This window comes from Colius striatus, chromosome 15, assembly GCF_028858725.1.
Source record: "Colius striatus isolate bColStr4 chromosome 15, bColStr4.1.hap1, whole genome shotgun sequence".
Taxonomy (NCBI): domain Eukaryota; kingdom Metazoa; phylum Chordata; class Aves; order Coliiformes; family Coliidae; genus Colius; species Colius striatus.
The window spans coordinates 7,273,924-7,301,786 of NC_084773.1; the positions used below are offsets into that span (position 1 = coordinate 7,273,924).

The 27,863-nt window shown below is 45.2% G+C and overlaps 1 protein-coding gene across 1 annotated transcript in view; it reads left to right on the top strand.

Moving 5' to 3' along the window:
- DNAH1 (dynein axonemal heavy chain 1) overlaps positions 1-27,863 on the top strand; it is a 74,474-nt gene that overhangs the window by 2,218 nt on the left and 44,393 nt on the right. Inside the window, exons 2-21 of the mRNA XM_062008663.1 lie at positions 3,022-3,274; positions 3,855-3,927; positions 6,365-6,539; positions 7,044-7,200; positions 7,720-7,852; positions 9,360-9,521; positions 10,013-10,265; positions 11,486-11,643; positions 12,462-12,673; positions 13,897-14,195; positions 15,095-15,245; positions 15,800-15,993; positions 17,330-17,555; positions 18,175-18,294; positions 19,091-19,173; positions 20,589-20,730; positions 21,774-21,929; positions 22,885-23,083; positions 25,161-25,414; positions 26,281-26,493. Coding sequence (XP_061864647.1) covers positions 3,022-3,274; positions 3,855-3,927; positions 6,365-6,539; positions 7,044-7,200; positions 7,720-7,852; positions 9,360-9,521; positions 10,013-10,265; positions 11,486-11,643; positions 12,462-12,673; positions 13,897-14,195; positions 15,095-15,245; positions 15,800-15,993; positions 17,330-17,555; positions 18,175-18,294; positions 19,091-19,173; positions 20,589-20,730; positions 21,774-21,929; positions 22,885-23,083; positions 25,161-25,414; positions 26,281-26,493 — 3,613 coding nt within the window. The remainder of the gene's footprint in view (positions 1-3,021; positions 3,275-3,854; positions 3,928-6,364; positions 6,540-7,043; positions 7,201-7,719; positions 7,853-9,359; positions 9,522-10,012; positions 10,266-11,485; positions 11,644-12,461; positions 12,674-13,896; positions 14,196-15,094; positions 15,246-15,799; positions 15,994-17,329; positions 17,556-18,174; positions 18,295-19,090; positions 19,174-20,588; positions 20,731-21,773; positions 21,930-22,884; positions 23,084-25,160; positions 25,415-26,280; positions 26,494-27,863) is intronic.

Sequence of the window (27,863 nt, forward strand, 5' to 3'; positions counted from 1 at the left end):
GAGAAAAATGCTCTGAGGAGGAAGGGATTGAAGGCTGTGACTGTGGCATGCAGACACATGCATGCCTGCTCGCCGCCACAGCAGCTGGAGTGTGAGACTAACAGGGCTCTGGGCAGTTTCTCTGCTTTTCTTCAGGATCCCCCAGGCAACCAAGAAATCCCTTAGCACGAGCTGTTTCTCATCATTGGCAGTTGCCCTAGCAGAGCTAGGGCTACTGTTGTGTGCTCACTGCAAGATGGAAGGTGTTCCCTTCCCCAAGCAGTGACAGCCTCAGCAATCCACGCTGAGCTCTGCTGAGAAGGGCTGGGAGCCCAGGGTCAGGCAGGGATGTGGAATGGGGAGGACAGCTCTAGAGTCCGTGTGCTGCTCCTTGTGTTGGGGGAGCGGGAAGGTGGAAAGTGCCATTGGCAGAGCTGAAGGCTGGAGAAGATCAGACTTCTCTGCAGTATACTCCTTGGCTGAGCAGTTATGTTGAATAAAAGAGAGAGGGCCTTGCGTCTTGTCTTTTAAACCAACCTGGAGACTGTTCCTGACAGCTGGATGGGAGCACCAAGCCCCCTGCCAGCTGAGGCACCGGAGCGAGCTCCCCACCATGCTCCAGGAAACCTCCTGCCTGGAAACCCTGGCCACGTCCCACCAGCTGGGGCGACCAGAGAGTCAGATTCCCTTTGTGCCTAGCAGTTCTCCCGTCTCTCCATCACCTTTAACACACTCATACCGTTGTGCTCATCTGTCTTCTGAATTGCAGGGAAAACTTCAGAGGCCTGGTTTTGTTCTTGATTTTGGGTGGTGCATGTAAGGTTTTTTGCAGTTACAAACACTAGACCTTCCCTCTGTGCAGCTGCCAGAGCACGACAGATGGCTGGGTTTGAGCTGGACACTGAGTAGGGGTTTGGTTTATTTTGAGAAAAGTGCTCAGGAAGGACTTTATGGAGGTGTGAGTGAGTATATGGGGAGCAAAGCAGGGAAGAATTAGGCCTGCTGTAGGCAGGCTTGGTACACACTTCCCCCAGCATGGGAACTCGGCCATCAGCTGCAACGTTATTTTGGTCCTAGGCAGAGATTGCCAGTCCTGCAAAATTGGGAGTGGGCTCCATCACTCCTCCTGCTAAAGGTTCAGATGAACCTTGCATCCCAGAGTTAGCTTTTTGAACTGGATGAGTTTAGGATTCTGGTCCTAAGAAGTAAAAGTGTAGCAGGTCCCATTGCCACCTGGACCCTGCTCAGGCAGAGGATGCTCAGGTGACATCAGGAGAGCCACCGCAGGGTTGTTCCGCTTGCTGCCGTTCTGTGCCGGTGCAGCACGCACGAAGGAGTCCAGCAGTGATTCATCAGGAATCCTTGGATCTTGGCTGATACCAATCAATCCTGCTGGGCTGCTAAAACAGATATGGCCAAAGCATAAAATAGCTAATAAAAACAAAATCCTCCATGGAAAATTCATTCTTCAGGGTATGAGGTTCCAGTTGCCGTGCCAAAGAGAAGCTGAGAGGAGAAAGGTTTGAGATTTTCTAGCTTGAAGGAGAGGAGGGGGTATTATTGATCTCATCTCCCAGGTCTCTCCAATCTGTTCGTTTACTGAAAGGATTCGCATCATGGTAACCTTGATTTATTATCTGATTTCTTTTTTGATTCAACCTCTCAAAATTGTGCACTGGCTTGAACCTGCAGTAATAAACCAGCACAGTTATTCCCTCTTATCTGTGGCATGCATGTAATGCTTTCTCTGCTGCGGGTACCCGATTCGTTCCTGCAGACAGCCAGCAAGGTGAAAGTTAGAAAAAATTGCCCTCTCTTATCAAGAGTGTAGGACAGGTAGAGTTTTCACTCCATTCCAGAGCACAGCAGCGAGGGCATAGCAACAGAGTGGTGTTTCCATGTCAGGATGGACAGCTAGTGTGCCAGCTATGTCCTGCTAGACCAGGCGAGGTCTTTCCAACAAAGCTGGCAGACTCCCACAGAGCAGCCTGTGGCAGAGCTTGGCCTCTAGCAGGAAGTAAGGCAGTCTGTGGGTCCTAGCAAGGATGCAAGACACAAACTGTCAGTGAGATAGGGCTGGATGAGGAGTCTAGCTCTGAGCAGGAATTGATGACTAAGCCATATTGCACTTGGAGTAGCCTTCAGAGACACCACAGAGAGCTTTGACTCATCATTTATAGGAATAAGCTCTGCGGGTGTGTGTACATCATTACATCGGTGCATGTATGTGCAGGCTGGAGGGGCTTGTGTCACTTTAGCTGTACTAATTAGTTACAGTAGTCATTTCTGTGTTTAGACAAGCCTAAAATCAAGGGGTTGCATTATCATTGTGCCAGAAGTCCAAGGGCTGCTCTTAATTAGTATCTTTCAGTGTGCAAAGGGGTTTATAAAATAAAGCCATAGAGCTGTGATATTTGCCTAGGCTTGCATCTCCCAAGGTGGCAGAGCAGAAATTATTTGGGAGCTGAGATCACCAGTAAAAATAACCCCTGCAGGAGGAGAGAGAGGGGAGCTTCCGGCTGTATTTTAATATTCGTTAGGCGATGCTTGAACAACTCCCGTGAATTATTTAAATGAAAGAGTCAGACTTTACCCCTGGGAGTAGCTGTGTTGGTATCTAGGCTGTAGCCTGCTCCCACTGGAGTCAAGGATGACAAGGTTTTTAAGGGATTTGGGTACAAAAGTGTCACTTCTGTTGTAGTCCCAGTTTACCCAGGTTCTCCCGGCAGCCTTTTGAATGCTGCCACGGATCTGGGAAGCCCCTGCTGCTTCAGGAAGGCAGTTTTGCATGGCTGTACTGCTGGTTTTCCCCCTCTAAAACCCTTTTGGAATAATAAAGCACTCTTTTTCCCTGGGGTTAGTGAGCCATTGAGACAGCCACATGAGACCAGTGTCCCTCAGGTCATGAAGGCAGTGCTTGATATGGAAGCAGGGACTAGAACTTACCTTGTAACCCACTCAGCAAGTCAGTCATATCCAGGGAGGGTGTGCAGGAGAGCCAAAGATACGGTGTTTAACAGGCTCACTGTCTTTTCACACTAGCAAACCCAGGGTTGCATCAGAGCATCTTTCTCCTAACGAAATGGATAAAGCAAAGCAGGATTTGATGAAGTCTCTGGGTAGGAGTCCGATCTCTCCTGACAGCAACAACAAGGCTCCATGCTGTGACAGCAATCCAGGAACAAGTTTGTTGCTTTCCGATAGCAGCAACCAGGGGCCAAAAAAGTACTCGACCTTCAGACAAAAGATGGTTTATGCTGATGTCCTCACTCCAGGAGCCTCCAGCATCTCCAGGGTAAGTGCAAAGATCAATTATTTTTCTACCATTTTCCTTCTAAAATGGAAAGACCTATGGTACACCTAGTATGGAGAAGTCTAGATTTCACCCCAGGTCCTAGCCTGTCATTTTGGTCAGAGGCCTTTGTGCAAGACCTTGACCCTTACAAAGTGAAGCCCTAAAGCTCTTCCTGATCATAGTTGTGCTGCCTTCCTCAGTGGCCAGTGCTATCACTGTCATGATGTTGCTCAGATTTAGGATGCCAGCATGGCAGCACAGGCATGGGGTTGTGACCACAGATCATACTTATATGTAAAACTTTGATGAGTGTCTGCCTATTCAGCCCCCAATCCACATATTAAGCTGACATAAGGCTGCACTCTCAATAAATCCTCTGCCTTTCTGTGCATTAGGCTGATGTTTCCAGGTATTTGTCCCTCTTTGAGCCTTTTGTGACAATTACCCACAGTCTCAGTTGTCCCTAAAGCTCTGGGTCGTACAGCCTCACTCTGTCTCTAGACCTCTATAACCCACCCTCCCACCGTGCTACACCTTTGCTTTGTTATCTCTGACACTTGCCTCACCTGCTGCATTTCAGGATGTGTGTGCTGGTCCCCAGATGCACCATTCTTTGCTAAGGCAAGCAGAGCTCGAGCAGCACACCCCTAAAGGTAAATATACCGAGAGGAAACGTGATGAGGCAGGAATGGGGCCATAACTCTTAAGGTTGCTTATAATGAGCATGCTGGGAACTAGGCTGATGGCTCTAGGTTGGTGCATTGCTTTCATTCTCCTCTCAGTGCCCAGAAATTGTGTCGATTTATTGCTTGAATGTTCCATGAAAAATGAATTTCATTTAGAGGTGGAGCAAAGTGTTCTGCCTGGGTGGTAAAGGCATGCTCCCTTTGCTCCTGAATATATCCTCTCTGACCAGGGTTCAGAGTGAACTGCTTTGCTGCCTATGGGAGTTTTAGTCCCATGGGCCATATGCCAGGAGAGCACTGAATGTGCATGTGTTGTCATTGCATATGGAGCCAGCAATGCCCCTTTCCTGTGAAAATGGGACCTGCCTGTGAGACCTGTGTGCAGGGTCTAGGTATCCATAGCTAAAATCACAGCCCTCTCTCACTTATTCATTCTGCATCCGACTGCATTTCAGAGCAGCTTGTTCTCCCTAGATGCAAGAGATCTTTGTGTATACAGAGCTGCTGGTCCGACCTGCTTACAAGAGCTTCTTGTATCATGGATGATCAAAAAGAGGAACAGAGTGTGGTTGAAAGTTTGCCAGCACTCTCCTGGCCCCTAGAGCACTCTTGGGGATATGGATCATAGGCTGGCAGTGGCTGGGGAGAAAGTGTGCATGTGAGAGCATTTTAGTCTTAGAGAAAGATAGCAACTATATATACCATATTCCTGTGCTTACAAGTGACATTTATTTTCATGAGTGAGGACAAATGACTGCATCCTCAAGTGAATCTTGACAAGCTAGACTCATCCCTAACAAGTGGAGACAGATCTCTATTTATGATCTGCTGCTTCTTCAAGGGGGAAGAAGCTATCAAGCTGGAAATGTAAATGCAAATGAAACGCTAAGTATTGACATAAATAGTTGATAGTGCACGAAGTGCCATAATGGATGGTGCCATGGATTTTGTAACAGTGAAGTGACAAAATCTGAACAGCTGTGCTCTTTGACAACAACTGTAAATCAGGACCATTCTGTAAAGACCCCAAACAAGAGATGTGCATGGGGCTAAGGAGCTGCATTTTAGGGATTCCTCACAATTATTGCAAGCATGCATGTTGGCCTGGACAATGCAACTGTTTAGGATCTTACTTTTTCCAGGCTAGGTGCTTTCCATGAGAGAGGGGAATAGAGAGAGAAGAGCCAGTTCAGTGGCCATTTCCCTAAGTATGTCCCTAAGCAGACAACGTACAGCTACAAGGGCTGAGTAAGGGGCCATTTAAGAAGGGCAAGGCTTCTTGGAGGAATCTTTCTGTACTTGGTTGTCCTGAAACATGTCTAGTTTCAGCAGCTGCTTTGCACAATGGCTTTGAAATCAAGAGGTCGCATCCATAACACGAGCAGAAGCACATGGATTGAATTGAAAGCTTGACATCCAAAATACCCACCTACAAGCCAGAACCTCAAGTTTCTCCTTGATAGAGTGTGAAAGTTCATCAGACAAAAAGCTCTTCCTCCACTAAAATCTATTTTTATCTCAATGGTTATCTCTGTCTAGGGAATAGTGCTTTTTAAAGCTTGCATGCAATTACTTAATTTAGGTTAAGCTTCAAATTCCCAGTTTGCTGCTGTTCTATTATTTGTGGCTTGTTTAGCAATATAAACAGTTTGGTTTATTTATGGGCTAAATGACATAGTTTAATTTCAGCCAGTTCTTGGAAATACATACTTTCTGCCTAGTCCAAATTTCCATTGAAAGCATTTGGCCAAACCGTGAGATTGTTAGCTGTTTAACTCGGGTTGTTTTCTCACACCACTGCTGATGTGAGTGGGAGGTTTACTTGAGCAAAAGGCTGAGGAGAGGTTTGTCCCAAGGAAGGTGTGAATAGGGACTTCAGCACATAAAAATGACCTGAGCAGGTTTTTTTTTTATCCTGCAATACTCATAAGCTCTTTATCACCACTTTGAACAAGTTCCTCCCAGCTACCACTGGCTCTTGATCTCAGGGCAACCCAGGGAGGCAGGGGAATTCTACACCATTCTAAGAGTAGGGGAAGCTCTGCACTAAAGACAGTCATTTACCCACAATCACATAGAGAGTCTGTACAAAGCTGGGAACAAAACTCACCTCCTTAGAGCCAGCCCGCTCCCCTATCTCCTAATAAGGTGCATGACAGTTACTCTCAATGGAGGCTTCTTCTATGCTATCATTTTGTTACTGGAAAACCATAGTGACATATTGCAGCAGCAAATAAAGTCCTCTTTTCTGTTTCCCATTTGATGTTTGCTTGATTTCTCTCATAAATCTAATGAAGTGACTTCTGTAGACAACCCAGGAGACATCACAGTCCTCCTGTGTGCGTGAGTTTAAAGCAGAGTGATGTCTGGTGGTTTCCAATCTGTATTTCTCTTTGTCTCTTAGTCACGACCTTCAAGATACCAGAGAACTTTGAAAGTGTGCTGGATAAACAAGTGATTGGCCCAACCACTGAGAACCTCATCAAGTCAGATTTCCCAGAACAATCATTTAAGCCCAAAGTGCAAATTGCCTTCCAGAGGCTTCCAGGGCAATGCCCTCGGAAGATTGAAGTAGAGAGGTGAGTAACCAGAAAGTGTCTAGAGACATCATTACAGAATAGACACAGCAGATGAGGGTGTTGATCTTTGATTTCAAGAAATGACATGGCAAAAGTCTTGAGGAAAATACTATCCTGTAAGGCAGAGGTCTTCAAAGGGAGGTGTGTGCATCCCAGGGAGTACACAGGGCAATTCACTGGGATGCAGGAAGAAAATATATTTTTATAGCAGTGTTTATTTCATCTTTTTTGTCATCCTCTTTTACTTCTGTTTGTGTGTAAGCTCTATCATGGATGTAATATATTAGTACAGTAGTACATGTGTGTTGTTTATAAATTGGACTAGATGATCATTGTAGATCCCTTCCATCTGAACTATTCTATTGCATAGATGAGTATATGTGTATGTGGTGTGTGTTCAAAAACTTTCTTACTCACGGGGGTACACAATCAAAATTGGAGTTACAGGCATGGGAGCCCTTCTAAGAACACTAAGTGATTCTTTCTCCCTCTAATTCAAAACAGGAGAAGAGTGCTATATCTCACCTTTGATATTGCTCAGCTCTTAGTCAGCAAGGGGATAGACTCCAATCAGCTGATGCCAAGGCACCACGATCCTGACAATATGCCAACTATTAAGGAGGAGAAAGATCCCGTCTTTCCCATCTACCTCCCATTAAAGGTGAGAGAGAGTGTTTGACACTTGTGATTCATCTCATTGCTTATAGCATATAGGATGCTTACCTGTCATTGATACAAGTGGTAAAACAAGGAAATGCTTTAGAGTGAGTTTGAGCCCTGAAGGATCTCTGCAAGATGCTGAGCATCTTCTGCATGGCGCCCAAAACTTCCATCAGAACTAATAGTCCTTGAGGGTGCTCCTCACTGTCATTTGTGTCTCCAAAGAAAAGGCCTCTTGTCTCTGGTTTCCTACTGGATGCAATAGACAGGAGTATTACTGTGTGAGACCTCTCCAGGGGCTGTGTCACCTCCCTGGGAAAGGGAAAGGGACAGACGTATAGATATTGCTATGTAGGAGATTGTCGACCAAAGGTCAGCAAAGCTTTTGTACCTGGACTGTTTGTCCTTTTTGGAGCCCATTTAGGAACTGCATGTTAATTTTCCTCCCATGAAATTTTTTGTCAGGTATTTTCTTCTCTCCAAAGTGAGATTTCATTTCACTCATGTCCTGACTTTTTAGGTATTTGACAATGACGAGTATGACTGCCGAACTCCAGAGGAGTGGATCTCACTGGGGCTGGAGCCAGGTTCTCATGACAGAAAGCCAGTGCCTGGAAAAGCACTTTTACCTACAGATGATGTACTGGGACATGGTAAAGCTTGAATGAGTTACTACTCAAGCAAGGCAATGCTAACAAATTACAGGCCCATTCAGCAGAAGGGAGCGAGCAGATTCTGATAAATGCAGCTCTGAATAGCAGACAAATGATAACTGATTCTGACCAAGTTCAGGCAGACAGAGCAAGAGACCAGGGATCTCAATGACTGTCAGTCCTGCCTCTGACTGTTTCTGCTTTTCTAGAAGAAGACTCTGCCTTTTGTCTTTCGTTCTGTGCCTGGAAATTCATTAGAGTCAAAATTCCAACTTATTGATCTGTAGGTATCATCATGAAGTTAGTTAGCTTGAACACAACCTACCCGAATTTCACTGCAAGTGCAGGATCAGAAGTCAAGTTCAGACTGCAGTGAAAACACAAGTAGTGAATCTAGGGCAAATTAAGTGATGTGGACATCTGTTGTTTCCCTTCCACTCAGCGCCTTCCCAGTGAGAAGGCATCACTTAGTACACCTGTACTGGTGTCGAGTTGTGACTGCAGCTCATATCAACATATCTGCATTAGCTTCAAAGCACAGGAACTGGCATACATACTGCCTGCAGCTCTGGGGCAACCTCCAGAGGCCTGGCTGTCAGCAAAACCAAAGCGTAAAACATAAGCTGTGTGGATCCTCAGGCAGCCAGCACACAATGGCTGGGTTCTGCTCACAGCTGGCTTGGGAAGTGCTCCACTTGATCACTCTCCAAGTTGAATGGACTGTTCTGGACATGAGTAGTCACACCCTTTAGACTCTGAGGGAGGTGAGACCACTGGCATCCCTATAGTGCCAAGCACTGTTGCAAATTCCTATAGCTCAGATCCATTTATTCTCAACTTCAGTATAATGCTGTCCTGACTTGTATCTATAATGACAGTGATATAGATACAGATCTCTCTGGTTAGTACCTCCCAGCATTTAAAAGGATCCAAACATTTAATAGTCAGATGCCCTGGGTTCGACCCAAGAAATGATCGACCAGGGGAGAAGGAGCAGACTTTTATGCCCACTTCCAATTAGAAGAACTCAGGCTCTTGTAGAGGGTGACACAGGGCTACAGGCACACAGAGGGAAGGAGAATGGGATCCCCATAGAGCCCATATGGGTAATGTGGCATACTGGATCCACAGCTGAAAGAACTGGGAGGCAGAAGGGTCCCCAGCTATGGGCTGAAAGAGAGGATATAGGGAGTATATGGGACCCAAATATGAGACTATGGCTGCAGAAAGTGGTAGGGATGCCTGAACCAAGAAGTTGGGAGATGGTCCACAGGAAACCCACAGGAAGGAAAATTAAGGTCTCTGGTATATGCAAACAATTGAAAATGCTAAGCTGTAAGATCTGAATTCATCATTTAGTTAAACATAGCAGAAACTACATGAGATTGACTGAGATTCACACTAGTGAACGGATTTGGTGGTAGCCTCATCATTCTGACCAGAAAGTCTATTTGCTGTAGCTTCCAGGAGAATGGACTAACCTTGCTATAATCCTTGATTCTCTCAGAGGACCCAAAAAGCCAGAAGTTAATCTACAAGTGGTTTGATGTTGGTATTCTGGATTATGACAAAGAGACTGCGCTCTACTTGGTCCATAAAACAGATGAGAAGGGGCTGGTGCGGGATGTAGAAGGGAGACCCATCCTCAATGGAGGAATAACTCCAGAAGGTATGTTTCAAGTAAGACCTTTTGTGATCTGGCATATACTCTGAGAGACAGTCCATTATGTGAAGAAATGATTTAATTCCTCTCCCTCTTATCACTCCTGACATGTGTCTGGATAGTCCTGAAAAGTCTCTAGGGGAGAGGGCTCCACACCTTAATTTGACAGCCTATATGAGGCCTTCCCTTTGGAGATACCTTTCGTTTGTCTCTGTCTCCCCTCTTTCCTAACTTCAAGTTGAATTGTGCTCTTTCTGGGCCAATGCTATTTTGAGGGGGTATGGTGACAGATTAAGATCAAGTACCCTCCTTTTGAAAGTTTTGGCCATGCTGCTAATTCCATGCTCCTGATCTCTTGCTGTCCTCAGCTTCAGTCTCTCATTTTGATTTCCAGTAACCAACCCAATTAAATAGTCTATTAAAAACCACTGCTGTCAGCACTGCAAGCTGTTCTGTGTTCCTTGTAGGCTCTCAAAAGCTTTACTTTCATTTCCCAGGAAGAGCCCCATTGTTGCCCTGTCAGTACTGGGTGCCACGGGTTTGCCTGCTGTTTCTGGCTGAAGATCCTCAGGTGTTTGCACAGCGGGTAGTTTCTGCCCACAGCTTACGTAAGAAGACACAGGGACTGCTGCTGTATCACCTGTATGTGGACTGCATGCCCACAGATGGGCTAAAGAGCATCAGTGAGAAGAGCCTGGGGAAAATGAAGCTGTTGGCTATGAATCCACCCAGACTGAACAAAGAGAAGAGGTAAAACATCAAGTACTTGTCTGGGATCTCAGCCTTCATAGCCTTGTAGGGTTTCATAGGGATACAAACGAGTGGTGAGGAGGCAGATCTTGAGCATCCAAGTCATAGACTGTGGATCTCATCTGCTTTCCAGCCTGTGCATACTACCCTCTTGCCCAGAGTGTCATCTGAAGTAGACAGGACAAGACCCCCTGGGACATGTGTACAGGATAAGGTGATCTGTCAGTGTTGCCAGGTAAAGTGAGTGTACTTTGTATGCAGGTCCACTGAGCCATGCTTACAGCTGCCGTTAAGTGACCTTCAACAGCAGGGATGTTGAACAGAAATGGCGTGGTTGACCTTGCTGTCTCCCTGCGCTTTCAGGGAACAGATCAGTCATTGCTGAATTGATCTGCAGACCATCATCTGTCTCCAGAGTTGGCTGTTGTCTGCTGGTGGCTCTTCTACTTATTAACAGCTGCTAAAATCAAAAGAAGATCTGCACAGCATGAAGCAAACAGAACAGGAGATCTCCACCTGGATATAATCGAGTGTCTCTTTGAGATGCAGTTTATATCAGGAAGGCATTTTAAGAGTCCCTGGGCTGATGAATCATGAGCCATTGGTGGTGTCACTGGGAATCAGCCATGACTGATTGCCCTGCTCAGAGACAGGAAGGTGTGAAGGGCTGCATGGTCTGCCAGCCTAAACTACAGAGTCGGAGAGTAATAAGTCTCTGTTTGTGAGCAGAAATATAAGGATAAAGTACTCTGCCTGCTTGAGGTGAAAGATGATGATTTCCTAGGGCGAACAGACCAGGGTCTCAGCACTTACACACATGTTTTGGCTGAGGAAACTGATTTCAAGAGGTGTTCAGAAGGAGGCATATGGATAGCCAACCTTTTCCAGAACTGCCAGCTAGCCTCCTCGGTTCTTGTTTTTAACCTCTCCTCTCTGCTTCTCCTGCTCACCTCCAATGGAGATTTTGCTTCAATCTGAAAAGACACTTGAGAATGCTACAGTCCCAGATCCCCACTTGCCTCTGTCATAAAATGTCCAGTTGATAGATTTGTCAGCAGCTCTACTGTCTGCCCAGCTCCCCTAATGCATTCAGTAGTAGGTGAACTCCAGGGTTAGCAGATCCGGGAGGGAGGGAGTGAAGGCTGAGATTTGCAGCAAAGCTACAGACACAATTCTGCTCAAACACCATGGGTTGTCTTTGTTTCCATGTCTTGTGACAGGGTATTGGACCATATGTGCTGCCTGGAGAAAGAGGTGAGGTCAGACTATGAGCGCACCATGAACAGGATCAGCTTTGACAGAGTCGTCACTTCCAAACCTCAGGTGTTTTCTTACATCACCCTGCCAGACAAAGAGGAGAAGAAAGTACCAGAGAAAGGTACAGGTCACAAGTGAAGCAGTTAGAACTCAGCATGGTTGTAGGACCTCTTGTCTTCTGTAGGATTCATGCTTTGTTGCAGAAACTCTCAGGTTTGTGTTAACGATTGGGGCTCATAAGGGGCAGTGGCTGGAGATTAAATGAGACTTTTGAGCATGTCTGCTGTTTTTTAGGGTATATTTGCATGTACACGTTACCTCAGTGTAACACATTACCATCCCTCTGCTAAGCTGCAGTAACTCTGCAAGTGTACCCTTAATGGCACCAAATGCATGGCAGTGTAATTAGCTTAACTGCCTTCCGCTCTGCACTCTGCTGAGACTGGCTGCCTTCCATTTGCTGTGCTCAGCTGTGGCATAGCTTAGGTGTGAAAGAGGGCCCAGGCTCTTTTAGAGTCCCAAACTGGAGGAAAATGACCACAGTAAAAAAGGGAGAGATATATTTTGTGCACTTCAATCTTCCAAAGGTTGGAATGCCTTGAGGTGGTTCACAAGTGGCCAATCACAGATAAGATGACTCATCTGTGCCTTGAAGCCTCAGTGGGAAGATTCTTCAATTCTATTATTCTTTCTCATGGAAACTTCACGAGCCAAAGGCTCTGGAAGGTTAGACACCAAGACAGCCCCTCAGGTCCTGATGGGAGGCTGCAGAACTCTCTTTCATCCAGTTATCTGCTGAAACTGCCTCACAATAAGGCCTGGACATCAGAGGAGTGTCCTTTTCACAAGTGCTGTCCCAAAGGGAGCTGTACTTTTCCTCTAAAGCAGAAGCTGGGATGGCTGTTGAATGCAGTAATATATTCTTTTCTTCTGTGCCAGGGCTCATATGGATCCCAGACTATCCTTTTGATGAACAACAAGCAGATTTCAACTTTGGCTCACTCCTGACCAGGCCAGAAGTCATCCATCTCCTTACACAGGTGCAAGATGAGTGCAACAAGGCAGCCACCATGTCTCTGTTTAGCTCAACCTTGGCCAAACATGTCTGCTTGGAGGAGTTCGAGCAGATCCAGAGCCAGACCTTTGCTCAGGTGAGCAGAGGAAGTGGGGGGTGGTGAACAGATGGAGCAGTCGGCAGGGCTGTCAGTGCAGATTAGACAGATGTGGCAGCTGCAGATTGATTCCCTGGAAATGGATGAGCTTTCAAAGAAGACATTGCAGGTAGGGCAGGGAGAAATTTGCATGTGTGTGTAAAATTTATTGGGATGTGGGGAGAATGGGCTGAAAGAGCCATAGCCCTCTAGTAAGCGTCAGCCAGTACTGATCATGCTCTTAGTCACATGTTGAACAAGTTGTCACAGATGTCTGTAGCCCCTGTTTCCTCCTCCTGGTCTCCATGCAGATAACAGCCCTGGCTGGCCCTCAAATATGTTCAGGGTTTTTTTGGGTTTATTTTCCATCTCTCCAGCTGCAAAGCACAAGAGCTTTGATTCCTTCTGAAGCACACATATAGGTGATGATTTTCTACACTCTGTGTTCTTTATGTACTCGATTAAACTATTCTGTTTGCAATGCCAGCAGACAGGATAGGACAAAAATTTGCAACTCTCCCCAGCAGATCTTCACGTCCTCTAAATGAGGGCAGCACGTTGTACCCTGGATGTGGCCACACGGAATAGCTTGCACAGGGTTACACAGTGTATCAGTGGCAGAGGGCATGTGCTGGTCCTTCCTGGCCCCATGCTGTTTCAGCCAGGCACTGCTGTCATCCACTCAGTGACTGAGGTTGTTTTATTACACACCAACAGCAGCTGCCTGTGGAGCAAAAGTGACACTTTGTGGTATTTTAATAAATTAAAACACTGCAGGCTGCTGCTGCCCTTGGCTTCTTCCCCTCTTTCTCTTCACTTGTCAAGAGAAGACAACATTCTGTCCTTTACTTGCTCATCATACTGCCTACACAACTTTTTCTGAGAGACCCTGACACAGGCAGCTCTAGGTATATTGCTCTATAGAAAAGAGAACAAAAAGGAAACACTGTGTATAAAAAGAAAGAAGAGAGTTCTGCCATCAAACAAACATCAGGCTTTCTTTTTGTAGGTCTTTTGTCAGTGAAGATGTATGGCCAGGTTCAGATGCCACGTGTGTGTGCATGGATTTGAGTTACTGTTTAGCTGCCACAGCTCTGAGAGAACAGTTACCTTTCACTGCAGAGAAAGGTCCAGCAATCCTAGCTAGCCACTCACCTCAGCATGCTTCTTTCCCACCAGCCCATGGAGGATTACACGGCTTGCTTTTTTTTCCTTTGCCCTAGGTTCAGCAGTTTCTCAGGGATACTTGGATTGATACTCTAAAGACTGCAGTAAAGAGCAACCTGAGAGATGCAGGCAGAGGCTGGTACAACCTGAAACAGAGCCACTGGGATGCCTACCAGATGTCCAAGCTGTGTAAGCTGATGAAGCGCATCCGATTCATGCTGCAGGACTCTCTGCGGTACCTGGTCCAGAACTCGCTGATCAACTTCACCCAGCTTGTGCTGGGTGCTTGCCATGGCATCCTGAATTGCTCAAAGGACATGGAATGGGGAGATGACCTCATCAATAGTCCCCACAGGTAAGGAAGGGAGAAGAAATAAAGGGTGGATTAGAGCAGAAGAGTGTAGTGACATTGCCTTTCTAACCACTGTTTCTGCAAGCAAGCATTGCACTGTATGGGAGCTTTAGGGTGGGCTGTTTCCCCCAGTCCTCCATCTGACATGTTTGTTTGAGTATGGAAGAAGGACACAGAGCTGGCTGCTCTGATAGTACAGGTTCCAGGTTGCCATTAGGGATGTGAGGCAGCCCACCAGAACCCAGGTGTGATACTTTGATGTACTGTTCTAAAGATTAGCCACTTCCACCATTGTCAGGGGCACAAACAATTACTGTTACATTTTTTCTGGAGGCCAGGAAGAACAACAGGGTGCACAGCTGCTTAATTCCATTATTGGATTAAACCTCATGAGTGGGATCTGGCCTAGGATCGCTAAAGAATACCAAATTTGGTTTGTTACAGAGCCTAGAATTTTCTCCCATTGAGTATCAAGGATTTCTGTCCTTCATGGATTTCAACTGAGCCTGAGCCAATCTGGTAACATGCAAGATTGAGAGATCCTGAATAGAACTTCTGAAAGGTGCACTTTAGGAGTATATTGGAGATGCTGAATGCCTGCTTTGAAGAGCAACTGCATTTTTTCTGTACAGCAGCTCCAATTCTCAATGTAACCTTATGACTTTTGGGGATCCTGGTTTGTCATGTTTGACACTTCCTTCACCTTTGATAGAGTTCTCCATGTCTTTACTGGTAAATTCAGAATACGGTGTTTCATACCTTCAACTGCATTGTACAGTCCTCCTCTCCTCTGCTTTCCTTTCCTGTCCAGTAAGCATTTCAGTATCAGCACCAGGGAAATATAGTCATGTGCCATTATCTCAAAAAGCATCCCTGGTCTTCCTTATCTCTTCCCACTGCAGGCCTCAAAGGAATCCACTCTTTGTAACAGACCTTGTGCTAGACAGCAGTGGTGTTCACTTCAGCCCCCCTGTGGACAGCTTTGAGAAGTCCCTCATTTCTCTGTTGGACAAGGGAATCCTGGTGACTCACACTGTCCCACAGCTGGAGAAGGTAAAATCTGCATCAACAGCCATATAGCTGTGCAAGTCTCAGTGTATTGCATTTTGGCATAGATATCCCTGGGCTTGTACTGAGGGAGATAGTTGGCAGAAATAGGTAGTTGGGAATGCAGTTAAATGAATTTGGGCACAGCACTGTGTTACTGCAGTTCTATTATGACATGATTTCTTCAGGCTCCCCAGCCCTGTAGCTGTTTGATCTGGTTGCCATCTCTGCTTTGGTGCTGCAGGTTCTTTGAAGACATGTCCTAAGCAGCCTGGTTGTCCTGAGTGCACTCAGCAGCTGATTAAAGCAGACTCACAAAGGAAATGGCACCTTTCCCAGTGCCATCAGTTTGGAGCAGGTCTCTTCTGCATATGCATGCTTTTGCCTCTTACTGTGAAAGACCTGTCTCCTTAAGTCCTCCTTCTTTGAGGAAGCTACATAAAACTGATAAAACAATTCCTGACATCCAAAAGGTGCCATTAGTGATTGTCTCACCCCTCTCCTGAGGAGGCATGGTTAGCTCTGCTAGTCCTGAAAGACCTCTCTTCTTCCTTTTGCAGTTTGTGTTGGAGGACATGCATATCACAGGCACACCCTTGCTGGATTCAGTGGGCTTGAATGAACCAGAAGTGAAGGAGCTCCGTGAGGCTCTGCAGTCTGCTCTTCAGAAGGCACTGATCCCTCTCCAAGCCTACGCCAAGAGATATGAGAAGTTCTTGGAGCTAAATAACAATGATATCCAGTACTTCCTAAAGTAAGTGGCTTCTGACAAAGGCACCTCTAACCCAAAGGGCAAAGCTTTTCAGGAGCTGGTGCATGCATGTGCTTGAGAATGCAGGACCTGTTCTGAGCCCACCAGTGTGTGTGAAGCGCCTCAGATGTGAGACCAGGCACCCATCAGAGGCAGCTTTTGGCCATGGGCAATGGCCTTTGCTCTTAGAGGACACTGGTGGTGGCAGTGAGAATTTCTTCTTGCCTCTGACAGCAGTCACATTCCTGTCATGTTTGTAAGTGTAATTTGAGATATTAATGGCCCTAAAAATGATTCAACTCTGTTTGAAAATCCAGTTAGCATACTTGACTCTGACCTCTTTCAAATAGCGTCTGTTTAGGCTGAAAGCATTCTGTAGAAGGTAAAGTTAATGTTTTCTTTTGTTTCAGCCTCATTGTTCTCAGTGCCAATACTCCTTATATCTATGCTGTCCTTTAGCCTCTGTTACTTTCATGATCTTTTTAGGCCTCATGTTTTTTCCGAACTCTGGACTGAAGCTCTTTTTGCTTTTGTTGTTCCAGCTTAATGAATTTACAGATCCCATCTGATAAATTCCTGTCTCTTCCCAGAACACACTGCCGTGCCTGCCCTCCCCCAAGGTGCCTCCTGATTTTGCCCTGTTTACATGAGCACTTTCATTTTGCCTTTCCATCTCCTCTTGCCTTATGATCTCTTTCAACTTTCTTCCTCTTTAGTTTCTGCAGGTAAAATATTCTGTGTTCTTATTCCACTCCACATCAATTGTGCTCTAAAACCCACTGTAGATTTGACTCTCTCTTCCCTTGCTTCCCAATAATGTTCCTCTACATACCAGTTCTGTGCCTTCTCGTATACACATCTTCTGAAACTGGGACCTGTCTACACCGCTATGTGGGCACAGCTGCAGTGCAGGTAGGCCTAGGCAGCCTGGCTTCCCCTGCTTGGCCTTGGTAACCATAGTAGTGAAGGCACTGAAGCAGAGCTTTCAGTGCAGGCTGGTCACCCAATTAAAAAGGCTTTATGTGGGATGCTTTTGCTACTGCAGCTTCCCACGGTTAGTTAAAGCCAGCACTCAGGTACAAACACACCTCACTTCCTATGCAGGCATGTCTTTGGTTGGAAGGTCTAGGAGTCATTGGTACCTTCTCAGTCTGTGCTTGCAGAAAGTTGGATACCTTCAGATGGGTGCATGTTTTAATAACAGTCAACATACTCATTATTAATTTAATGTCTTGATCCTTTGGGTGGACGTGTCTGAACATCATAGAAATAGCCTGGATGCTCAAGTAATCTTAAGCTCTACATTACTAGGTTTTTACCTGGGTGTTTTTCTTTACAGAGACTATGAAGAGCAACGTCCCTCTGCTCAGGAGGTGATGAGTATAGTAAACATGCATTTGTCTGAAAAGGAGAAGCTGGCCAACACTCTACCTAGTTCTATTGTCATTGGTCCCTTCCACATCACCATAGAAGGTGTTAAGCAAAATCTGTCAAAAAAATACGAAGCACTTGCTGCTTCCATGTTGGACATGTTGGCTAAACACCTCCATTTGCAGGTGGAGAATGTAAGTTACTTGATTCAATAAGTTATCTGTCAGTGTCTTGTCTTTCTGTTTTTTAAAGTCACTGTGCTTGTGAAATGGCCAAAAGACAGCAGCTGAGGCCACATTAATGAGGACATTTTAAAGATTGCATTGCAGTGATCATTTAAGAAAACAACTAAAGGGGAGATATGCATAAAAATTCAGTATTAAATATACTGAATAAATTATGTGACTGAAAGCTGCATCTCTTGAGACAAAATTCTTTAAGACCTTGCTATCTTATTAAAATGTTTCGGTGGATTGAAAAGATCTGCCTATTAGACAACTGGAAGGACCTTTGCTTGCTCTGAGGATAACTGGAATATAGACAATGCATCTGCCAGAGGGTTGTCTAAATCTGTTATTGTCATCATGTCAGCTTCATACCTGCCATTCCTCTTTTTTTGGCAATCTCCTTCCGTTTGAGCTCAGATGAGAGGGATCGGGAAAGACTGTGGAAAGAGAAGGAATAGGACTATGTACTCATCACTTTAGACCACCTTCAGTTTTGGAAGTGGGTGGATCGTGGCAGGTTTTCCACTTTGCCCACTAGCAGTGAATGACTTTTTGATGATCTTTCCTATGCCGTGTCCTCCTGCAGGTCTGTGATGAGTACCAAGCCGTCAGCTGCAAAATGCACGAGAAACCAAACAATATCGAGGAGCTGACTGAGCTGCGGGAGTGGATGAAGGGAGTCCCCGAGCTGCTGGCTGTGCAGGAGGTAGGGCATGTTCTCCTTATGGACAGGAGACACCAAGGGAAGGGAGGAGGAAATTTATCAATGCAATGTGTAGTGTCTTAGAAGCAGAACTCCATTTTGTTTTGGCTTGGATGTCGTTGTCTACAATGCCATAAGAGCCCTGGCATGTAGTTTTGTAATTCCTCAGATTTCTATTTTTAAATACAAAGATAATGATTTTAAATATCCATGAAAAACAAAAATAGCAGTTAAATGTCTTGCCTAAAAGACTTATGTATGCTTTTTGCTACCATCGTGATCCATTCTGCATCTGTGTGCTGAATAGTTATCTTCTAAAATGGAATGTTATTTTCGAGAACATATATGAGCTACCAAATGCTCATATCACTGTTAACATGTTCCTTCCAATAGGACATTCTAGTACACACTTATTTCAAAATTATTTGAAGTGTAGGCCCTCTCCCAGCTGAACAAATGGGGAACAAAGGCATCAAGCTGTAAGTCGACTTGCCCATGCTGAAGAAAGAACCTGGAGGATAGCCCAAAACACTCAATTTCTCTCCAGCCCTTTATCCACTAGGTCACATTTCATTTATACAGAACAGAGGGTGATGATGGTGTGATCATTTGCAGAACAAGGGGTTGTAAATCCATTCTCACTGTTCAAACAGCAGAGAAGCAGCCTACATCCCTTTAAGCTTGTGTGACTAAAGTAAGCTTCAAAGGCACCTCATGAAACCGAGGTATACGCCAGAGAGTTGGAATCAGTATGGTCTAAAGGTGCCTATTTTCTGTCTCTTTCTTTCCCCCTGTGCAGGAACTGATTCGTAAAGTCATGGAAGATTACAAGGTCATGGAGGAATTCCTTTACAATCTTACCGAAGAAGATTTCAATGACAAGTGAGCACAAGGCATTTCTCCCACTGTCAAAGTGGGACACTTTGCAGCAATTACTATTCTTAGTGCTTCAGGGCCTATGTGTCTATCAAGGGCTCCAGCAGAACTTTTAAGTGCCTCTCAGCCTCTATGAGCACCGAATTCTTGAAGTTTATAGAGAAGAAGCGTGGGTTCATGCTGCCTTCTGGCCTGGGGCAAAGCAAACTAGTAGCTATTAACTTGTTTAATGTATTAAAACTCTTTTCTCTTTTTTTGGAGACATTTGCAAGGTCTCAAAGTACACAATGTGTCTGAAACTGAATGAACACTTCAAGGTAGGAGTGTTCCCACAGTTTTATTAGGACTAGAAAGGAACATGAACCCTGTATTATTAATGCATCTTCTTTTCCATGCAGTTTTCTCATAGCTTTATCTTTGGCTATGTTAATCAGATTGGGGTTTGACTGTGCCCTAGCAGTAGAGTCAGCTCACAAACATGTCTGACTTCTAAAGTCAGCTCAGCCCTGGAAGCTGTATGATATGGATTTGGTCCATTGTGTCTTTAACCTGAGTGAGTCTCTGCAGAGTGCTCCTAAAGCTAGAAACATGGGATGCACAGTGCCAAAAAATGCACAGAAGCTGCAGGAAGGCAGCTCAGCTCTAGGACACCTTAGCACAGCTGCAGCTGTTTGCCCCCTGAGCACCCTGGCAGATGCAGAGCTAGTAGGAGATTGCATCCTCAAGTGCTGGGAGGGTTGTGACCTCGAGCAAAATGCTAAAGAGCTTGCATCTGGCATTGCACACAAGCTACCATGTCCAAATGGAGTTATGGGTGGCCTATGGCTGAGCAGGAACCAAGAAACCTCCCTTGGCATGAGCAGCCCCGTTGTGCGGCCTTTCCTGGATCTGTCTTGTACTCACCAGGGCACTCTGCAGAAGCCTTGCTATCCAGGGCTTCACTGTATCTGGCTTACCCTGGCCCCTCACTGTCCTGCTTAACAGGAGACTGGCTTTTCCAGTAACCCTGAAAAGCCACAAGCCAAGACTCTAACTCCATTTTTTTCAGTTCCTTGTGATTACATTCAAAGGCAGACATTCCCTCTGGATGCCAACTGTTGTTTTGCTGTCTCCTAGCTTTCCAGCAAAGTACTGAATTTGTTCCTTTTAAAAAGGCCCTCCACTTCTCCCCAGCTCTCTCTATTTGAATAGCCTAGTCACAAGGATTGCATATCAACAAGAAAAGCTGAAAAAAACCCTTGTTTTGTTGAAACCACATGTGTTTCTGTTATTGTAAAGCTTCCTTGTTTGGTGGGAGTTGGCTTTCTCATTCTGTTATTTTCAGCATTTCAAACATATGCTCAAAAAGCTTCTCTCTCTCTCTCACATCTTTCTTTTTCCCTTTTTTTTTGTTGTTTGTTTCTTATATCATGTGAGTGCAGGTGGGCAGCATGTTACTGGCCACTGAAAATAACTGTGCAAGCTGAGTCCATTCGGCTCCAGCACCTGGAGGATGAAGACAAATTCCGCAAAATCCAAGTCATGGATCAAATTATCTTTCAAGACAAACTGGAAGACATGGAGGTATTAAGCCACTGACAATGAACTGTCCAGTGAAGGGGGCTTTCAAACTCTTGTGGTCAGCCAGGCAGGAAACTTTCAGATGAGAGTTTAGTCAGATGAGTTTTTAGGTCAATGTGTTGTTGGATCAGAAATTACCAAACAAACCCCCTGCCCGTATGTTTTTAACTGGAAGTTGGGCATTTGATTAGGAGTTTCATTTTTGTGTGAAGGCTGATACTTTTTGTGGAAATATCAGGGTTTTTTTCACTGGGAAGGTATTCATTGAGATAAAATACTGCAATTCTTGGTGCTCAGGCAACCCATGCACCTCCTTTTTCTTGTATACTGAGTCCCCCATGGAGCATCTCCCATGATGTGCTGCCATGAAGGAGGAAAATACACATTCAATCTTGAAACTCAACTTGCAGGAAAGACCCTGAAACAATAACAGATTTGGAGCTGAGATACCTCTGCTTTCTGCTGAAACAGTTTTATTTTTCACCAGAAAATCTTAAATATGGGGGAAAACTGTCATCTTGGAAAGGCCTGTAGTCAGTGCCCTAGAGGATCTTGGAAACAGCCTCCCAAAATGATGATACCCCAACACTGGACTAAAAAAATGAACAAACAAGAAAACCTTAAACCAAGAAAGATCTTAGAGAAGCTCTGGATATGTGTTCTTAAACAATTTTTGGAAACAAACTGAGTGACCAAGTAGAGCTATCATTTCCATTTCACTGATTCCGTAACTAATGACAGTAGAATGTCAGCAGCAAGAAATTTGGGCACAGATTTATTGCTTCTGCTCCTCAGGGATTAACTGTTGTCACAAAGACAAAAAGCAGCTGGTCATCACATTTGCACTTTCAACCACCTGACCAGTGGTTATTGCTCCTCCTCACCACTTTCATTATAGTGAAATTGGTATTGTATTGAGGGAGGTGAGATTGTGAGCATAAAAATCTTGTCTTTGAATGTAGCAAAGAGCAGACGTGGAAGCTGAGATCTCCAGAGGAAGCATTCAGCTTCAGAGCCACATCTCATGCCTGCCTTCTCTCTTCTAGCTGACTGTAGATGGATTTTCTGTCAAGGTGGATGTTAACCAAGCCCATGAGCTGGCTAACAAAGCAAGAGAAGTCAGGAAGCAGCTGAAGGAGCTTCAGAATTTGGCAATTCTCTACAACAACAGGGAAAGAATATTCGGGATGAAAGTTACCAATGTAAGTGTCAGGTCTATATCTATGTCACCTATAGGACCCTAATCTTTGTTGGGCCTTCTAGATGATAGGTAGAGCAAATAATGAGACACAATGCCTCAGGAGAGAGTCCTTTGTGCTCTTGTGGTGTATCTGAGAGCTGCTCCCATAAAGCAACCACACTGCTCCATCGCTCCCCTGTGCTGCAGAAGAGCTGTAAGGCTGCTCATGGGCCCGATATTACCATTCATGTGAGGGTCTTGGGGTGCCTACACTCAGACCTGAGTGATGTTAATGAGGAGGAATTGGATGGGGAAAGTCTTGAAGCAGCATTTAGGTGCATCTATTTCTATAAGGCTGTTGCTGTAGTTAAATGGCTGTGAATGAGTGGTTGCATAGCGGTGTGCAGGCAGCCGGCTGGGCTCACAGAGCAGCACATTCTCCTCAGGCAACAGTTTATGGAGTTGCAAACACTCATTTTGCCTGTAGCTGTTCAGCTGCCAATGAATCATTGTCATCCACGTCCAGCCTAGTCTGGCTGCAGAGCAGAAGTGGAGTTCATGTGATCCTTTCCTGCCTCTCAGTCGATGGTTACTTCTCCTTTCCTGCAAGGAGCCAGGTTCCTATATGATGTGCTTTCACTGATTGTTTGTGGACTGCCCCTCAAAATCTCCTCATTTTGCAGCAAGGCATTTGTAGAGGCAAGTGGAGAGAGTGCTTTCCATGCCAGATACATGGTACAAGCACGGCTTCATTTGATGCATTTTGGCCCAGCTCTGATAGTTGCTCTCCCTTGGAGTCTATATTGTGGTCCCAGGAGAAGGTAGTTTGACACATCTGCTCTAAGTACACATTTCCTCATTCCTTGCTTGAGATTCAAAAAAGAATTGTGCCTTTTTTTTGGCCTTTAGACATGCAAATTGTCACCCAGAGGAGAATGCACTTGTTGCTCATCCTTGCTTTTTCTCTCTTTCCAAAGTACAATAAGTTATCCAGGATGGTTAAGAACTTCCAGCCATACTATGATCTCTGGAGTACAGTGTCAGACTGGATACAGTGGCATGAGAGCTGGATGAATGATCCTCTTGTGGAAATTGAGGCTGAGCAACTAGAAAAGAATGTCAGTGACTCCTTTAAGACAATGCAGAGATGCGTGAAGCAGTTCAAGGATTCACCAGGTAGTCTGGGGAAAAGACGTTGGTGTATATCAGCATTTTGATGTGAGGGATGTCACAAAGTGCTCTGAACAGGGATTGTCAGGATGTCATATGGATATGTTGTGGGTATTAGAGCCAGCTGAGAAAATGCTAGCAAAGTTATTTTCCACCTTTTTTTTCTGGAGCTATGATGATTCACATCTAGATGCTAGTTTGCTGCTTGAAGCACCAGTTTGGCACAGAAACAACCAGGCTGCAAATCCCTTTTATACCTAATTCCCAAAACAGTACTGAAAATAAAAACCACCCTCTTATGTTGCAGTTAATATTTACTCATTTATATCTAAAGTAAAATAATCCAGACTAGTCAGAGAATTACTATATCACCCAGTGGCTAGACGTGTGGGCTTAAGCCTTTATGCAAGTCAGGTGGCAAAAGAACTTGAATCTGGGTCTCCCAGGTGCTTTTTTCTCAGCCATTTTCTCTATTAGCCAATGAATTTAATGGAAAGCCAGAAGAGATCTTGATTTTGTTATGAATAAAATGAAATTGCGGAATCTGGAAATGGTCTGTAGAATGTAATAACCATTTTCCTGCCTGCCTGAATGTGTGTGTGAAGTTTAGATGATCACATCGAGCCCTCGTAATTCCCATGGAGGTCTTTTAATCATGGCTCCTAGTAAAGCTGGAATTGAGGATTCAGTTGTGGCTTAACTTCCCATTCCATGATTCTCGGAGATATGTTGGTCATTCTCTAAAGCTAATTCTAAAATCTCCTGCCAGATGGCTTAGATTGAAATATATTTTGCAGTGGGAGATTTTTGATTCATCCTTTTAAACTTGAACTTGCTCTTAAACAATGCCATGAATCAGCCCCAATGGAGGAGGTGATGAGTGGATGCGTGAGTAACTATGAATCATTATGGTAAACAGAAATACTAAGAATACCTGCTCATATTCATTGCAATGTTCCCTAGCACCTGTTAAAATATATGCACGTCCTTGAGTCTGCCTTGCCTTTGCATACCACCCAGCAGGGAGTGTGAGGTGGTCACATCCTCGCTGCGAGGGTGCAGTGTGAGCACGCAGGGTACAATGTGAGGAGGCACATGCTGGAGCCAGATTTTGGAAAGTAAGCAAATCCCACGTTCTTTGCCCGTCTGTCACTTTACTCACAGTAGCACGTGCTGAAAAAGGACAAGATGTGAACAGTGCAGAGACGTGGGCTTCCAGGAGGCCCCCAGAGAGAAAAGCCCTTCCCTTGACTTTGTCCTTCTTATGAGGCAGAAGTACTTTTGGCTCTAGTGTGGCCATAGGCTGGCAGGGCCTCTCCATGCTTTCCATTTCCATAGCTGGCTGTGGTCACAGAATCACAGAATCTTAAGGGTTGGAAGGGACCTAAAAAAACCATCCAGTGCAACCCCGCTGCCAGAGCAGGGCCACCTACAGTAGGTCACACAGGAACTCATCCAGGTGGGTTTGAATTGCTCCAGAGAAGGAGACTCCATCCTATCTGGGCAGCCCCTTCCAATGCGTCCTCATCCTCACAGGGAAGAAGTTTTTTTCCTTGTGTTTCTTTGGAACATCTTCTGTTCTAGCTTGTACCCATTGCCCCTTGTCCTATGTATAATGTCCATCTATTTAGGATGACCTGAGCTGGAATGTGAGAAACTTGCAACCCAGTCTTGTTAAGGAAGCAAAGATCTTGGAATGATGGTCAGAGCTTCTAAAATATCTATTTGCAGATGGGCCTTCATCATGCTTGGAGCCACAGTAATGGATTCAATTTGTTTGCTTCTCTTCTGGTGAGCTCTAGGCCAAGGCACACTGCTGCTTAGCATGAATTTACCTGTAACAGACTTTTGGCTAATAGGCAGGTCTGCTTCTGGGCTTAAATTCTTGCTTACTAGCCATGTAGAGAGAGCCTTTGTGTCCTCATTACTTCAGCCTGCATTTTGCAGTGTTCTCTCCTGCTCCTTACCTACCCCATACCACGTGTCTATGAGCACACCAGGTTTTAGACAACATCTAGGAAGTTCCTTAAGGCAACTTCCTCACACAGTGTTTCCACTGATGTTCTGTTTTTCTCCCTGAAAGCCTGCCAGGATGTGGCAAAGGAGTTCCGAGACAAGATTGAAGAGTTCAGACTGTACATCCCCTTAATTCAAGGGCTGCGCAACCCTGGTATGAGAAGCCGGCACTGGGAGATGCTGTCAGAAGACATCAACATCGACATCAAGCTAGACTCCAGGCTCACAATTGGTCACTGCTTGGACATGAACCTGCTGGACCATATCGAGAGCATTACCAAAGTAGCTGAGATAGCTGGCAAGGAATATGCCATTGAGAATGTGAGCAGAGAGAGACTTGCTTCTCAAATAGATAGCAGTAACTGGGTGACGTTGCTGTTGCCCCAGGGCATTAGACACATTCTGCAGCACAAGTAAAAAGGCTGCTGCCTTTACAGAGAGGAGCAATGGCCACACAACTGGGTTCCTACTCTAGAAGAAAGTATTTTGCCTTGCACAGAATTTCAGTTGCAGCATGACAGCACTGCCTGGTGGTTGTGCTGATCCACTGGTTGGGTCTCACACCTCATTGTGGGATTAGTGAGTGTTTACGGTAAAATCAATGGATTGTCTGCATCCTGCCATTCAAATGCTAGGTCAGGGAGATGAGCTGTGGCTGGAAACAGAGATGGCAAATCCTTTAACACGGTAAATGTGCAGGGAGGACTTGCTGGCTCTGGAGATTCATAGGTTAGATAGTCTTTCAGCTTCAGTTCACCTCTTTGGACATGACCTAAGATAGTCTTGATTGAAAGTCATTGCCTTCTGGCACCTTTTGTTCTATGAAATCTCAAGTTCCCAGTGGATAGCTGCCCCTGTCATAAAGCCATCATTAACCATATTCATTAACAGGCACTTTGCTGCCAGCCTCTGTGCATCTGTAGTGGCCTGGAGATGAAGTTGCCCTTTTTCTCCCTTAAAGTGTTCCTTTCAGGACAGCATTGAGGTGTTGAGTCCATGGGCAACGCAGAGGAAATGTGTTGTTCCTGAGTCTGTCATGCATTAAATGCACAGCTGCATTTTCCAGTGGAATCCAAGAGGAAAAATCTGTCCCTTGCTAGAGAGTGGCATTAAGAGAGTTGTGGAAGCTGGGCTAACCATTGCACAGGTTGTATCTGTAAACTAAATTGCTTGTCCCTCTGTTCCAGGCACTCGACAAGATGGAGAATGAATGGAACTCTGTTTTATTTACTGTGATGCTTTACAAAGATACAGACACCTTTATTCTGAAAAACACTGAAGAAGCTTCTCAGCTCCTAGATGACCACATGGTCATGGTTCAGAGCATGTCCTTCTCACCATTCAAGAAACCTTTTGAGGAAAGGATGAGCACCTGGGAAAATAAGCTGAAGATGACACAGGTATTGGTTTCTTACCTGCACACACGTGGTGAAGGCAGGCAGCTGGGCTGCGCTGCCATGCTTGGACACAGACACTGTGCAATTGCTGGTAGGGAACTGGAAGGATGGCTATCAAGAGAGTATCAGTCTTTAAGGAGGAAGAGGGTCTTTCAAAGCCCACTGAATCTAGTAAAAGAGGGAATAAACTTAGAGCCATACTTTGCAAGCAGCAGTGATTAAATTCCAGTTCTTCTGCTGATAATTGTTAGAGCCAGGACTCTCCCCTTGCTGTGAAAAGTCCTTCTGGCATCTCTAATCATGTTCTACTCAGTGGACCTTACAGATTCTTACAGGCCAGGTGAAATCCATCCTACTCATTCACATCTCAGTGTAGAAGAGCATATGGAAGACTGGTGTCTAGGGCAAGTTGTGGAAGACTGGTGTCTAGGGCAAGTTGTGGAAGACTGGTGTCTAAGGCAAGTTGTGGCAGACTGTGCCAGCACTTCTTCATCAAACCAGAGCCTGAATGCTCAGCACCCAGCAGGACTCAGCCAGCAAAATACCATTTTGCTGCAGGAAAAAAAACATCCAATGCAAGTAACTGGCTGGAGAACTCTGTGTAAATGCTGGTATTTGATGCATGGCAGTGTTGTCATCTGATATTCATAACTGTCTTATTCTGTTTATTGGTGCTTGCCACCTGGGAGGGCTTGGCCAGGGGCTGCCAGAGTGCTAATCATCTCTCATGAGGGTACAGAAATGCTACTCTAAGCCTTGAGTAGGTGATATGGGGAAATTCAGTTATTTCCATGTAGTTTTGGCTGTGATGCTGTCTATTTTTTCACCCTGCCTATCCTACCCCTTCACTGAAGGCATGTGAATCTGCTTCTGAGAAGTGGCTTATCAGGGTTAGCTGATGGGGTATGGCAAACACCCTTGTCTGTGTGACTGGAAATCCCCACCTCTGCTAGGTCGAGTGGCTGCCTGTGCTCAGGGAATGGCAGATAGCACTGTGTAACTAAAGCAGTCTGAAAGGGAGTCAAACACTTGAGCTGCTTTGCAGTGGTGAGCAGGTTCCCCATACCTTCCCATCTCCTGTGCTTGAACATGGAAGAGGAAAACAATCTTCCAACCTTATTCTTGCTGCTTTGAATGCCTGACAAACAGGGCTTTCTTGTTGTGTCTAACTGAAATATTTAGCTTTTCATCAATTCTCTCATTTCTGAGTGTTGTTCAAAGATGTTTTGCATGGGTTATTCCGTAGGAAAGGCTGGAGTTGAGGTGTATTGGGCAGCACAGAGGATATGACTGAACTGCAGAGTCTGGCATATTGTATTTGTCATTCTTCCCCTCTACAAAACCTCTTTTCACAAAATAAAATCCCTGTCTTA